The sequence below is a fragment of the Clarias gariepinus genome, chromosome 4 (genome assembly GCF_024256425.1).
Source record: "Clarias gariepinus isolate MV-2021 ecotype Netherlands chromosome 4, CGAR_prim_01v2, whole genome shotgun sequence".
Taxonomy (NCBI): domain Eukaryota; kingdom Metazoa; phylum Chordata; class Actinopteri; order Siluriformes; family Clariidae; genus Clarias; species Clarias gariepinus.
Genome location: NC_071103.1, coordinates 15,890,074 through 15,906,419, shown reverse-complemented (window position 1 = coordinate 15,906,419; position 16,346 = coordinate 15,890,074). Strand labels below are relative to the sequence as shown.

Here is a 16,346-nt window from a genome sequence, read left to right as displayed (position 1 = left end):
AGACAAAAACACGTATTCGTAGTGTTATCCAACCCTATCACACCTCTTCAATGTGTATGTTTTAACCCCTATAGCTAAATCCCAGTTAAGCAATAAATTCGAATACAAAAGTCTGTTACAAAAAAAAAGACAAAATACTTTCTTTTTGTAAAATCAATGCATAATTAAGTTATTGCTGTGCAGAAAGCACAGTGTGGGCTCCACAGTTTGTGAGCTAGTGTTCTAGTGTTTGGACAGATGGAGGCTTTGGGCACTCAACTAGTGAGAATTGCTAGAATCGTGATCCTGAATCCGCCTGCACTGACGCTACTGATGCTCCAACATGCTAACAGGTGCTGGAGACATTAGCGCTGAATAATCATTAACCACGATCAAGCTGGCCTTAGTCACATGAGCGACGTGTCTGTGTTTGGTTTACGAATGATGAATAAACTACAGAATACAATATATTTTAACAGGAAAATAGGATACTACAGATCACTCCTTCCAACATCTTATAGGGTAAACCTTTTAGTGCTGCCTCTTTGACTGAACCTTACATAAATATTACACATCACTTTGGAGGCTTTTGTTGCCTCATCAAAATTCCACATTGCCATAATTTACTGTCTGTAAAAAAACATAGGCTTAATAATCTGGGATGTATGGTTCATATAATACATTAGGACAGGAACTGATTACTTATGAAACATCTCTATTTAGTCCTATTTGTAGGGTTTCAATCCCCAGGGTGTCATTTGATCAAACCCCTGTATAGATAGCAATAAATCAACATGGCTCAAGCAAGCGTGTATCAGGTTTCCTTCCCTATTTTTAACAGACTTGGTGATATAATCACTCATATACAGGATGATTATATTGTGGGGTGTGTGAGTATACACAACAAACCTTGACACTGACTGTAGTGATCATAATAATAATCAATATAATTTGCTGGGGCCATCCTCAAACTGTTCCCACAAAGTTGGAAGCATGAAATTGTCTAAAATGTCTTGGAATGCTGAAGCATTAAGAGTTCCTTTTACTGGAAGGAAGGTGCCGAGCCAACTCCTGAAAAGACACCCACACCAGTTCCAACATGACTGCGCACAAGTGCACAAAGCAAAGTCCATAAAGACATGAATGAGCGGGTTTCGTGTGCAAGAACTTGATTGGCCTTAAGTCAAGTCTTGACTACGCAGAGGAAACCTGCCAAGCAGGGGAAGAACATGCAAACTACTCGGACACAGACTCAAAGCGGGAATTGAACCCCAACCCTGGAGGTGTGAGACAACAGTGCTAACCACTACACCACTGTGCCACTTGTATGGCACCTTAGGTGGTGTCATACACTACTGTACATCTGCCATCAGGGTTTTGTGTTATTTCAGGTTCGCTTTTATTGCCTAGTGATCATAGTTCAGTTATTCATGTTCACAGTTGATGTTATTTATACTGTTCATGTTTTGTCTTTCACATTAAACTTTATCTACGATTGCATCGGAGCATACTCATGATTTGTGTCGCTTAAACTGAAGCTGGAACTTCCATTTATCAAAGCTGAGCGAATGTCTGACCCATACGATGGTAAAGATAACACAGAGACTTAAAGCTAATTAAAGCTGCAATCTACTGACTGCAATAGCAGAAGAACAAAGATTGAGGTTAAGATGCTAAAGGTCTATGTTAAGGCATTTTGTGTGTCAAAGGGGGGTACTAATTAATTTTTCATCTCAAACATTCACTTAAAACAATAGTCCTACAGTAAGTGACTATTAGATTGGAATTGATGGTGGTAAAAATGTGCCTCATGGCTTCCAAACGCAGCCAGTGCTAGAAGAAGCAAGATATCAAAAAGAGAAGCAATGATTTTGAAGTGAAACAGAAGTCTATGCTAGAGTATGTCACAAAGCTTTAATTATATAACATGGTGTTTGCACAACATCCAAATCACGTAAGGTCCTATTTCAAAACTCATATTATGCACGTTAACAGATACATACCTTTAGTTTATTAATGCTGGCATAACTGCAATGGCAGTAACAGAGTATAAATGTCCATTTTCTTGGCTTCACCATTCTCCATGAACACACTGAATGCATTTCATTTACTCATGGCAGCCATTTTTTACTTTTTTTTTTTTTTTTTGCAAAGCCGGTAGTTTTGCAAAAACCTACCAAGCAAACCAAGCTTTAAAAAATGGTTGCTCCAGATAGTGCTTTGCCGAAAACATGAAGTTTAAAGGTTCTAAAACAAGGATATACATTAGATTTCAACTTATGAGCTGTGTTGTAGACAACCTTGTGTGTGTGAGAAAAGTAAATTGGCAAAATGAGCAAAAGTCACAAATTGGTGGTTAACCCATTTTTTGTGTGTCAAACTGTTCATTTCGTCTGGCACATGAGCACTAAGAGGAAGTGACCTCTAGCTGTTTGTGTGTTTTAAGAAAACAATAACAGGGTTAGGGAACTGGGTAAACATCAAAGATCAGCATCTTCTTCCATTTAACGCCATTGTATGTGCATTATGGCTACATCCTGGGCAGCAAAATTAGAATTATCATTGGGTCACTAATCCGCAATAGAATGCTGTATCAAAATACTAAGTCACTCTTATTCTCAATAGTAAACACTATCAGAACATATCAGAATTTATTCTAATCCACAATATCGGTAACGTGAGCAATTCTTATTTGCAGTTGAGAAAGTTTGAGGAGTTATTTTCATTTTCACTATAGAAGTGTGTTAGCATATTAGTGGTGGCTGGGGGGTTAAGAGAAGGTTGTGAGCTCAAGTTCCAGTATGCAGACACTCTCTTTTTCAGAGGAACTATATTATGACCTTTTGTTCAAACCCCAGCAAAGATAAGAAACTCAAATAATTTTACAAAAAAAAAAAGATTCTGACATACACAGAACACACACACATATCTATCTATCTATCTATCTATCTATCTATCTATCTATCTATCTATCTATGATAGGCATAAACATATTTAAATCAATCAATCAAAATATGTTCAAGTCAATAGTTGTATATCATGTTAATGTTAAATATTTATACGTTTGTATTAAACATGTTGAACCTGAATGAAGTACATTTACGAAACTTATTTTAGTTGAATCTATTTTGACATAATATCAATATCTAAAAGCTACACAAGGCCAAAGTAATACAGGATTTGTAAAAGTGGCAGCACAGTCTTGCTTTCCATCATCCTCAGTGAGGGCAGTGGGAATTTTATGAGTGATGTTAGTACAATGTCAGCACTACTTTCTGCATTAATGTTGTCTATTGTTGTCTAGTGAAGTGCACTATTAGAACATCGATCCCTTGTGATGAGTTCTGGCCTCTACTAATACTACAGGAAACCACACTGGCAGTTCAGAACAAAAAGAACTCAAATGAAAAGTTACCTACTGTACAGTATGTAGCCATGGTCCTACTGTATAGTGGATAAGTGTGGTAAGCTATAACGGTAGGGTCATGGTCACAGGATGATATTTTTGCTGTTTGCACTCAGCAAGGAAATGAGCAAATTAGAGATACTCTAGAAGTTCCAAAGAAAACGTTTTATGGTTCTGGTATTTGTCCAAGCGTGGCATGTGTACACATGGTCTTACTTGGGGTCGCAAAATGAAGAGAGAATGAACTGTCTCTCCAGCTAAAACAACATAAAAACATACCATCATTCTCCTCTAACCCCAATCTTTGCGTATGTGACAGAGCTGTTTGTACCAAAATAGAACTGAAAAATGCTAAACTTACAGTGCTAACATCCTGCTTCCTGTAATCTCTTTAGGGCTGCTGGGAGATATATTTGACTATATTAAAAGTAAATGATGAAAGATTTTCATGGACATATGCCTTGTAGTCACTCACATTGAAACGTGTTATTCCTAAAGATTTAGTTAATTTTAAATGATCCGGTGGAAGAAAGGCTCTAGGACTGTACCTAATATATAATAAATGACTTTTGACTATTAAAAACGTACATTTATATAGTAAAGGTTGCAAGAACAAAAACAGAAAAAAAACCCGGAAATTTTGTCTGTTTATCATTGAAAAATCTTAAATATATAGAGGTCTTTAGCAAAGTGATTAGCATGAGCAGTGTTTGCAATGCATAATGTAGGATATTTAAATAAAGTTTGACATACATAAACCATACTTGCTTTTCTTAAACAAAATGTCAACACATTTTTTTCCTGAAGGGGGATTCCCTTCTGAAAATAAACACTGACCACAGTGTGGTGTAGACTGCATGCCCACACCACTGTCACATACTTTTACTCATTTTACACTCCCAGGAAAGTATTTAGTTATTGATATGGCTTCATAGTATTCAGCTACACACTGACAACCCCGTAAAAAAAAAATAATATAAAAAAAATATATAAATATATATACACACACACATATTGTATATATAGAATTGTATTTGAGAAATGTACATCTGGTCTTGCAGTTAAGGGGTTAATACGCATATCAAACAACGTCACGCTGGGTATGAAGTTTATCTGAGTGCTTTGATGATCAACACGCTGTTACAGTAAAAGCATTATGACTGGAAAATCCAGTTGCTTTGATTGAATGTAATGATGTAATTCTACATGATCTTTACATCAACATTCTGTAGCTTATTTTAGATTTTAGGTCATTATTCACTGGCTGTATTTTTATTTTAAGCAATTAATATGGCAGAAATGTAAGGACTGTTAATAATTTACCAAAAGTATTTGCACAAATATTTTGGCAAAATATTTTGTACTTATTTATTATGGTTTGAGCTTCTGCACATAATCCATGAGAATGCCAGAGCACAGTTGCATAAAGGAGCCACATGTCAAGCAAAATGTCGACATATTATATTTATCTTTCAAGAAAGCCGGTTATGTGTCTTTTTAAAGAGGCCAGAGGAAAGTCGAGAGAGAGAGCGAGAGAGAGAGAGAGAAGAAATGAAAAAAAAGCGAGTGATAGAATACAAGAGTGAAAGAGAGAGAGAGAGAGAGAGACATGCCTTCTGGCAGAGAGCGAGGGGCCACAGCTGTGTTTGGTGTGGTATTTTTAAACGCATCAATGCCGCTCCAATCCCTGAGCCTCGCCTGATCTATTTATAGCCAGGGCTGGCCATTGTTCTATTTCTGTCACCTGTGGGCCATGCCACTGTTGATTCACATGCAAATGAACCTCCTCCTTTCCACAGTAAGCTGTTCTGAACCAGACAGAGCTTTCGAGAAGAAAGAGAAAGGAAAATCAGAACACAGCTATGACTGCTTGAAAAACAACCCAACGGTTGCACTGAAGGGTCTGTGTTCAGCCATTTTGCAGAGAAAAGCTGACAAAGAGACAGAGGAGGACTTTAAACCACTGAAAAGTAAACGGATGAACCCTTTTCTGAGGAACTCCATCAGGAGATGGTGTAGCCCCCTGCTGATTCCCTGACGTGTGGAGGAGAAGTGAAAGGGAGCGAAGAAGATAGCAGGGGAGGAACTGTTCGTGTTACCGAGGGAGGAGTTGTCTTTCTCGCGTAGTGTCACCAGTGAGGAGGAGGCAGAAGCAAGTGCTTGTGGTCTCCTGAGAGAGAAAGAGAGAGAAAGAAAAAGAGAGAGAGAGAGAGAGAGAGGACGAGGAAGGGCTGCTAGTGTGACAGGAAGAGTAGAGCAGGCAATGTGCCTCTGACTGGAGTATGCTACAGACCATTTATGAGGGTGACTCCTACTTCTCCAGCGACAGCTTTGGCAAACTCCGTCTGCCTCAGGAACCCCACGACAGTGATATGCACAACGTTAACAACTCAGGTGACTCTTGATTCCCTCTCTCTCTCTCTCTCTCTCTCTCTCTCGCTCTCAAATGCACGCACTCTCCACTGCTACACTGCACTTCCTGTTAGTGGAGCTCTTTAAACTTGTGTCAACAACAGTAGGGCAGTCAGACTAGTTGCTGGATTAACAGGTATTGCCCCTGTTAATGTGCTCATGTGTTTTTAATGGCATGTGCACTCTGTGTCTGTGTTGCTGGTGGATCTGTCCTGCATTTGACTCGTATCTGGAAATAGGTTCTCTATTTAAAATGTGACCCCGAGTCCTTATAAATAGAATAACTGAGGCATGCAACGTTGTCTAGTAATAGCGCTGAACTGTAATGACATGCAGTGTGGTAAACAGTCAACTGTATTAAGTACTACAGCTCAGTACAGGAGCGCTGAAGCGCAGACAGGAAACTGACTGACAGTTGACATGAAAAGACTGGTACTTCTGAAATTTTTTCTACATGCAGGTTTATTTTTGAGTCAGGCCTTTTTAGTTGTCCTCAGTTCTTGAGTTTATTGGATAAACTCCAAAACATGACTTATTACTCCACTTTAGTTGTTTATGGTTTGTTATTAGTTCTTGTACAGATGTTGGCTGAAACCAGATACTATTTTCAGGACAGCTAGTCTTCTGGGAAATGTACGACAACCCTATATATATATAAAATTTATTTAGGAGGTCAAGTGCAACTTCATGGTAGCGTGAGTCATTTTAAAGCCGTGTTTATAGGTTTCAACATGTTGTATCTCACTTTTCATGTTCATGTTGAACGACACCTTACATGATTATGGTAATGCAAGTCATATGTATTATAAAAATAGTCCATTTTCATTTAATTTCCAGACATTTTGACAGGGAAACAAGTTGTCATCCTTAACGAGGCTCAAAGCAACCTGTTGTGGAATAGATCCAACAGATTTGGGGCAGTATGGCTGAACTCTAAAATGAGTCATGGGACATAAAAAGCCTGAGGATATTAGCTCTAAATCCTTCAGGTAACCTAATTCAGTATTAGCGTAGGATAAGGAAAAGCTTCAAGGAAACATGTAAAGTGTGTTCCATGTATGCGTATGCGGTTTAATAGGCTCTCGCATTCAGCAGGCTGTTGCTTAGTCTGTGGGTCAGCTATTCTTAGCTACGTTATTTTCAACTTCTGGCATTAGAGTGCTAAGATTAGGCCCTGTTATCATTTATCATTCCATCTTCAACCGCACCTAATATAACCATACACTGGAACATATATAAATAATAGATATTTGTTTTATAGTTACATTATCTCCTGTCTACGTGCTGCTATTGAGAATGGTGCTTGTCACAATTTCCTCATGTACTTCTATCTTGTGCAGACTGACACAGGACTCAGCTTTGACAGTTTATCCATCTGTCACTTTATCCATTCTCTTAAAACATGCACCAAGCTGGCCATTTAAAAAAAAAAATCTTTTTAGCAGTCCATCCACTCAGTATTGTTAGTAATAATCATGCTGTTATAATGAAAGCAACAGCTTGGACTCTGCACGAGGTAAAATTACAAAGAAATTCAGCGGTCACACATAAAAAAGGCTTTTTTTTTTGGCTTCTAGAGCAACATGTTTAAGGCATAATCAGTTGTGCTGTGTGTTGAATAAAAATAAAATAAAATCAGTCCCCCTTTATTTTGAATGTATAATTCTATCTTTTACATAACTTACATGACTCTCATGTGTTTGAACAAGGAGCAAAATCACTCTAATAAATATTGAAATAAAAACACTCTAAATGAGTTGAAGACTGCATCAAAGGGGAAGAAAATAAAAAGAAAACACGGCACTGACAGCCCTCTATTATAGTCGGAGGATAATTACTAATGAAGCTTATTATTCTTATGACTTTCTGTAATTTGATGTTAAGGAAGAGTGGGTTTACCAAAAAAAAAAAAAAAAAGCAGCGCCTCTTAATTTATCACAACACTGTCGTCTGTAAAGACTGTTTTTGACATGATTTTGTTTTGGTTAAATGGCTTTCTGTTCTCGACAGACCACGGATTGATAGTGACACATCACTTTCATCTTGAAGTACCTGTGAGCAGTTTGAGATGACAGGACCGGTCTGTATCTCTCCCCTATCTCCAGGCTTCACATGAGATGTATGGCAGTGGATGTTCACTGACATATGACTTTCATAAAATCACTGTTGATAAAATGGTGTGACTTCAGGTATCACTAACAGCTTAACTGGTGTGACTTGTTTTCTTTTGACTTCCTGAGCTTCGTTATCATCCTCTGACTATACTGGAAGGTTTACGAAAGCAGTAAAGACAAAAATCTTGATTCATTCTTTACCACACATCATAGAAGTACATCGGCAGTGATAATTGATCTCTGTTGTACTAATGGGTTATGTAACCTAGATGCATATATTCTAACAAAATGACTTTTGCTCCCTTTTTTTCCTTTTAAATTTAGAGAGCGCTAGGCCCTGAGTTTGTTGCCACCCAGGCTCAAGTATATTTGTGTAAACAGAATTCACAAATGCCTACCAACTGGCAATTATGGTGCACTTTAAACGTCATATTTTGTGCTTTCCTAAATTAGGCTACATATTTTGACCCATGAACAGGTCCTTGGAGGTTTATAATCCGTACTACACAAGCCTCTGCTAAAAGTGATACTGGTTTAATACTGCAGGAAAGCTTTTTAAAGGTTGAATTATATGTTTGAGGTTCCATCTTATACAGTCAAAAATACAATTCTGCATTTTATATGAGAAAAGCGTGGTGTGTAAATGAGGTGTAGATCTTTAGACTGCATTTTAATTAGGATTGGGACTTTACAGATTACACTGCTGGAGTCTGCTTTGTCCGTTTTAGAGCATGTGATCATACTGGACCATGGGAAAAAAAAACACATGACTTGCTCGACCTAATGAATATATGCTGAGGTATTTGTTGATGAATAACATTTTTTTGCAGACGCTATTAGAAAAAAAGGTCAAATGTAGAAATCTAAAATATACTTTTGTCATCTATTACGATGAACTCATTAATAACCTATAAAACAGAGTGTTGAATAGGAATTCATGTAAAATCATTTGTGACAGCCTGTTACATATTTAAAGAATAGCTTGAAAAAGATTTATTTTTAATTCTACAGACATATGAGAGTTATTTTCAGAACAATGTAATAATAATTTCTGAGATGGCGTTGAAGTGTTTTCCATATTTATATACAGTAATAAATCTTTCCTTTAAATATTAATGCATACAACGTAATAGTATGCAGTTTCACTGGTATGAAAATTGTAGGCAAAATACAGTTGTAGTATGTGATCGTTGTATTTGAATGTTCCACCCATACTGTATGTGCGGCACAAAAAAAATTATTTACCATTTAGCATTCTAATATTGACATTTAATTTGTACACAGACTTGGATTTTTATTTTAAATGCCTTAAATATATTTACCATGATGGAATTATGGTGAAAAGAATGATGAATATCACTTACCTGATATGCTTTGCACCCTCTAATACAACATTTAAAATGATGCTACTAATAAGATCCATCAAAATTTGAAGTTTGACTGAATCTGTAGCGAAATGGATTAGAAAATGCAGCACGTTTCATGGCTTTCAGTCTGCCCATCATCTCACCAAACCAGAGTCACGGCACATCTTCTAAAACATGGTGGCTGAGATTCTTAGGAACATAGCATCAAAATCAATTATAAATGTATCAGGTTTTACTTATGGTCTGTTATCGAATCGCACCACTTCAGCATACACAATCAGGTGAGTATCACCTTTTACGTAAAATTGAAAAGACTTGGAGGTGCATATGTTAATCTCTCACAACAAATTAGCATGCTTTCATTTAGCAGTGTGTGGGAGGCTTACTAATATGTGTCTGGATTTACCAGAGCTCCAAGCCTTTTATCAGTGTACTCAACAGTAATTTGAGACAGATCAGTGTGCAATTAAAGCCCTGACCAGTGACTCATGGTTACAGCAGTCACCCTACCCCAGTCACTAACAGCCTTCAGGGAGAATTAGGGTTTGGCATGGTGTTGGATGCGTATCAGTCCTTGGTGCCAAAGACAAATTGTAAGTTGTCTTTCATAAATCTAGTGTTTACCAGCTGACAGCGCTGTCTCGCCGTGCCCCGTTTTAGTAAACCCAGCATCTGAAATAGCCAGTAGTAAAAATCAATCAATACAAACAACCTAATAGTAACTCGAAAAGTTACATTACATTCACACATGGAGTTGTAAGGAAGAAATTGGCTGCCTAGTGCATTACATAAATTCAGCAGGGGGACTCTAATTTTTGCTGGAGTTAAAATAGCTAGGTGGCCTCACAAGTGTGATAGTCGTTCACACAGTATCTATATTAAGTGTGTGCTCAGAAAAGCAGTTAAATTTAACCTACATGCTGCTAATTCTGTTTTTTTTTTTTTTTTTTTTTTCCAGCAGCAATTTGCAATTATATCAACCGCTCCTGTAAAATTCGTTGCATATGGAATCATCACTATAATGGCGTTAGGGCAAAAAATTAAATAAAATGTGTGCATGTGTGCTAAACAAAACACATGCAAACACCGCTAAAAAAAAGATTAACATATGTCACCTTGTGAGGGTGTCAAACTCGGAGATATAAAAAGCACTGCTGTAATAAAGGACATATCATCCTAGGCTTGTGTTTGCCTTTATGTTATAAATAGATAGATAGATAAATAGACAGACAGATAGATAGATAAATACATAGATAGATACTTTATTTATCCCGAAGGACATGTCATAAAAGGAGAACCGCTAATCAGATTGACCAAAATGATGATCTTGGGTTAAAAAAGGGCATAGTGTGAATATAACAGCGGATTAGGGCACTATGGCGTTAATCGAATTTCTCAAGGGCACAAAAACGGCTAAATTTAAACCAGTGTTCCCAATGATCCGGTTGGAATTTTAATGTAGAACCCTAAGCCACTTCGCTTTAGCTGATCCCTGTGACGGACCGTGAATAGGACTCGTGCCCAACAGTGTGCTTGTAATATACTCTGGTCATTACCATATTCAACATACTTGATGGTCTCGGAATAGCACACCTAAATTTTTGTTATTGTGTTCTTTTTGAAGCAGACCTGGCAATGACATCAGTAGCTGGTTTTATTTTAAAGCATGACCTCATCAGCATGAGATTTGGACTGATTTCCAGACATAATGTAGATGCCAGACCCTCACATCACACTCATCTATTCTGTAATGGCACAGTCTGTATAGGGTAAGGGGCAGAGCGCTTGTGGTAATGACTAGGAAAAAAAAAAAAACCTTTACCGACTAATGCCACTATTTGAGCAGGAAGGCGTACAGGTATGACTAAATGAAGGTGCATAACTTTTTAATGACAGCGGCAGGGGTGGCGGGGGAGGGGGAGGTGCATGATGCAGTGAGACAAGGGACAAATGAAATATTACAGCTGCATGCAACAGGAAACAGCAGGTAACTGCGGCTATTTTTAGCTCCGCAGGGGCAGTGAGCCAGATGTCTGTGACTCAGAGCTGCTGCTCATTGGCTAGATACAGAAGGATGAAAAGACACAGCAGGGCCATGCTACTAAAGAGCCTGTTTATATTATAAGTACTGTCACAGACCAGCCTCGAGGATTCCTCTACCGTACCTACGGGCCGAGAGCGCCTCTTCCTTCTGAACCGAACAGGGCTCTTGACCCTTCGAGGAGTGCAAGTTTCATGACGGAAACTAGGACTTAAGTGCTTAACACCAAGAAAAGGGCCTTTCAACAGCTTGAGAACCAAAAACGAGCACGCAGAATGTGTGTGCATTTGCGCAGTGAGAGTATGCAGTATGTGTGTGGGGATGCAGTTGTAATGATTGTATGTGCCTGTGTTTTGAGTCTTATCAATATAACACCGCTCCCCAGGAGGAGAAGACACACAGCGCCACTCAATATCTCTAGGAAGAGTACTCATCGTTATGTTGTCCATGTTGCCATAGCAGCCTGGTTTGGGGTGGTGGATAGGGTGTGTGGGTTTGTCATAGCCCTAGATTTCACCACTTGCTTTTATGTTGCTATTTATACCTGACTCGTCAGTGCCGCATACAGACATTTTTGACTGCGGCATTCTGAGAAAACAAAACAGGGTGCTGAAATAGTTTGCTAATAATGAGTGAGCTGCTGCTTGCGTCACTGTAAGAGTCTCACCTTAACAACTTTCATAGAACAACTAGGGTGTCAAAGAGCGTCCAGGCTACTATACTGTAGAATCTCATTTTTTCAGGGATGACAGTGTTTGTGTGTGTGTGTAGATTTTTTTATTTACATACTGGACATTGGACATTTGAAAGGTTTTAGATGTGCCTGTCTATTATGCATAGACATCATGCAATGAGAATGATTTTTAGATTTGAGTGTTTTAGGCACTCCGTTGCATCGTGATGTGGATGTCTTGCTTATTGATTCTTTGCATTATAAGCCATTAATGCAAACTGTTCAACCTAAGGTTACATGGTTTTAACTGTGAAACCCAAAATGGGGTCAATGAATCACTCTTTTCAGCTGTACATTTACCATTTCAGATGTATGCAGATGTGGGTGGAAAAAATGAACACTTACTGGCATGAAGACCATTTTGTATATTTGCATATGAGTGTGTTGGCAACCAAACATCCACAGAAGAATCCTCACTATTTGAATGTTGTGAAATTGCCGTCTGTATTGTCTAAAATAATAGAGCTACACAAAGCAACATTGTACTCTGTGGGTTAATGCACTATAGGTAACTATGAAAAATAGCTGGCAGAGTGTGGCTTTAATGGTATTCTTTTGTCTTGCACACACCCTAGTCCAAGTTTGCTATGCAGCCAGGTTTTTGTTTGCTCTAGGGCTCCTTTTGTAAGACCCATATCTCGGTAATTGCTTATTCCCCCGCAGAGGAGGCGCGCAGCCGCAGTTGGTTATGATGCTTGTTTGCCTCATCCTTTCTGAGTGTGTCATCCAGGCTTGCTATTGATTTCCACTGCCTTGTCGGCTATTTATAGAGCTTTAGGGACCTGAGGGATGCCCTCTTGCTTTGTATCCAGCTTATTATTTGTAATGAGCCACAGGTTGAAGAATATAGGAGCGATCTTTCCATAATGGAGAACACTTGGAGGAGGGAATATGGCTGGGGAATAAGGGGAAGGCGCACATACAAACAGGCCATCCAACTGACAAAAGATGTTATAACACTACGCTTTGTGTCAGCGCCAAATGGGTTCATTGGGATAGTTGATGCTTGACAAGTTGTACATCTTTCAGCTTATAGTAAGAAATTGGTGCTGTAGAGGCATTAGTGCTTTCTACAGAGTTGCTGTCTTGTCACTTCCCACTGTTTTAAAACCAGATTTATGAACCTCCATTCCAGCGTCCATTCTTTAAAAACTGTAGGGGGCATGTTGAGGTAACTGCAATATTTCAGATAACATTCCTCTAACTGTCCTCAATCTCTCCTCTGCCATATTCTCAGTGGACGTTAAGCCTGAAGTACCGTTGGCTCTGGAGCCTGTGTCTCCACTAGATCTGCGGACAGACGCGAGAATGCCGTCCCTGGGCTCGGACCCCAACGTGTGGGAGCGGCAACTGCAGCAGGAGTTGCTTCTCATTCAGAAGCAGCAGCAGATCCAGAAACAGTTGCTTATAAATGAGTTCCACAAGCAGCATGAGAACATGATTCGCCAGCACCAGGTCCAGCTTCAGGAGCACCTCAAGGTGAGGACATGACCCTGAGAATGCTGATGTTGGCCTGTCTGGCTAAAATATACATCAAAAATAACCTGTGGCTTATAATATATCTCATTCAGGCTGTAAATGTAGATGTGTAATGTATAATTGGTGGATTCTTTAGCTGCAGCAGGAGCTGCAAGTGATGAAGCAGCAACAAGAGCAGCTGGAGAAGGAAAGGAAGCTGGAGCAGCAAAACCAGGAAAGGGAACTAGAGAAACATCGACGCCAGCAGCAGGTCCTAATCCTCAGGAGCAAAGAGCGTGCACGAGACAGTAAGTCATCAACTCTGTCTAATTATGCTACCTCTATATTGGTGCTCTATTTTTATTGTCCAGTAGGGGGAGATGTTTATTCATTTTATTTAGTGCCAGTTCTAAGATTGTAGCAAATTTGCTGAATGGAAAAACTTTGAACATTCCTTAATGTATCAGAATTGTTCTTCATAGACACAGAGATGATTTCCTCCTTTAAAGCAAAGCCTGTTTATTGTTTAGGGCTAATTCTGTAATACGGACTTCTTAGATCTGAAAAAAGAAAAAGTCTTTGTCTAAATATATATAAGGAAAAAAGGCTTCTGATTCTAGACTTTTTGGGCTAACCCGTATATATATATGTACATTATGGCATGTGTATGCATATGTTGACTTATGTATGTAACTCAATAGTGCGAATCAATTAAATAATTGCATCAGAAATTGGTTTTCCTTATTGTGTGTAACAAGAGAGTGAATGATCTTTTGGTGTGACAGGTGCAATGGCCAGCACAGAAGTTAGACAAAAGCTACAGGAGTTTTTGTTGAGTAAATCCACAAAAGACACAGCTTCCAATGGATCCTGTCATTCATTTACACAGAACTCCAAACTGTGGTTCACGTAAGTAAGAAAACCCCGACTTTTAATATCTGGATGAACAGTATAATTTTATTGTGGACTCACTTAGTTTTTTCCTCACTTATCATCTATCATGTTTTATCCTGTATTCAGGGTTTGGGGTTTGGGGGGGGGGGGGGTGTCAGGGGCTGGAGCCTAACCCTTAGACTTAGGCCATGAGGTGGGGTACACCCTGTATGGGATACCAATCCATCGCTGGGCGCACATACAGTACACACACATACAAGCTCATTTACACACTACAGGCAAATTTGGGAATGCCAGTTAGCCTAATCTGCATGTGTTTGTGGGAGAAAACCGGAGTACCCAGAGGAGATTACAAAGGAGAGAACATGCAAACTTCTTGCACACAGAACCGAGGCGGGAATCGAATCCAGGAGCTGGAGGTGATAGGCGACAGTACTAACCACTAAGCCACCATGCGGCCCTGTTTTTTAGTACTGCTGACATTTTTATTATTGATTTTATGCACATGACAAATTGTATTATGGCAGCATGGCCTAGTGGGTAACACGGTCACCTCACACCTCGAGGCTTGGGGATTCGAATCTTGCCACTGTGTGTGTGTGTCTGAGTCTGTGTGCGCGAAGTTTACATATTCACTTTGTGCTTGGTGCGAATAGTCTAAATTGGCACATAGTGTAACAAATATAGTGTGTGTTTAAGCCCTGCGATGGGTTGGCACCCCATTTAGGGTATACCCCCTGCCTTGTTTCCTGGGATAGGCTTTAGGCCACCCATGACCCTATACAGGATAAATAGTATAGATAATGGTTGAATAGATATATGGGTGAATAAAAAATTTATATTAGGAATCTGTTCCCAAGAGTGTTGATGATAGATAAATAAGGTTATATTTACACAAGGGAATATATAGAGATGTTGGATCATAAAAAAATATTACATGTTAAATAGTCAAACACCGATTTGAAATTGCACAGTGGAACACCAGTGTGATTTATGGCTGTAAGGTTAGTTAAGCAGTTGAGTTTGTGTCTCCTTTCTGTTCAGGGCCTCCCATCACACCTCTCTGGAGCAGAGTTCACCTCCTCTGGGAGGAGTGTCACCGTCATGCAAGTTCCCTTTACCCTCAATACCGGACTGCAGAGATGATTTCCCTCTGAGGAAGACTGGTAAGACCAAAATATTTGTGCAAGCTCACAAAAATAATTAAACAAGACGTAGTTGTAATTCCTTTACATGTAATTTAGTCGTTAAATGTATTCCTAAAGCACTAGCCCAAGTTGCCCCAGCTAAACATTTTCAATTTTCAGCATATAAATGGTAGTGTGTAGTACTTCTTTAATTTGCCCAGTGAGTACATATTGTCCCAGAAGCATTTTGTTGGAAGATTAGATCACAGAGTATTCATTCTCGAGTGAATTTGAACCAAGTTATTCTGTATTAGGTTTGCTACTTTCATCCTCCAAAAAATGAACGGCTCTAATGTGATCTGTCTATTAAACCTTTGTGCTGTCCAGTTCATTTCTAAACTTTATATATCGAAATGTCATCAATGCTCTATTATTACGGAAAAACTTTTATTACTGGATACATAACCCAGGAACCAAGGAGGAGTGTCACAGAGCTCTTACTTTACTTTAGTAATTAAATTCCTTCAAGGCTTCACGCTGCTTACGACCCATAAGCAGTACCATCACATAACTGCTTCACAGTAAGAATAAAAGTATTTCATTTCTCCTGAGGTAGGAAAACCTTTAGTTATTTAGAAAATCCCTAACTTTTCACAGAAATCAGCTCAGGTTTGTTGACCCAGTCTTGGAGTAAGCCTCATGGGAAGTCAGCATTAACATGACTTATGGCTCCCTCTTGGTTTTGGTCAGTCGTTTGCTCTTGCCAAGACGAACAGTTCAGAGAAGTGCCATGAGGTCACCAAACCGACACTACA

The 16,346-nt window shown here is 39.0% G+C and overlaps 1 protein-coding gene across 2 annotated transcripts in view; it reads left to right on the top strand.

Moving 5' to 3' along the window:
• hdac9b (histone deacetylase 9b) overlaps window positions 1–16,346 on the top strand; it is a 40,721-nt gene that overhangs the window by 12,507 nt on the left and 11,868 nt on the right. Inside the window, exons 1-5 of one of the 2 annotated variants that reach the window (XM_053493913.1) lie at window positions 5,157–5,779; window positions 13,290–13,531; window positions 13,668–13,818; window positions 14,296–14,419; window positions 15,449–15,570. In XM_053493913.1, coding sequence (XP_053349888.1) covers window positions 5,668–5,779; window positions 13,290–13,531; window positions 13,668–13,818; window positions 14,296–14,419; window positions 15,449–15,570 — 751 coding nt within the window. In that variant the 5' untranslated portion in view covers window positions 5,157–5,667. Of the gene's footprint in view, window positions 1–5,156; window positions 5,780–13,289; window positions 13,532–13,667; window positions 13,819–14,295; window positions 14,420–15,448; window positions 15,571–16,346 lie in introns of those variants that run through there. The other variant, XM_053493912.1, reaches the window with a different exon arrangement.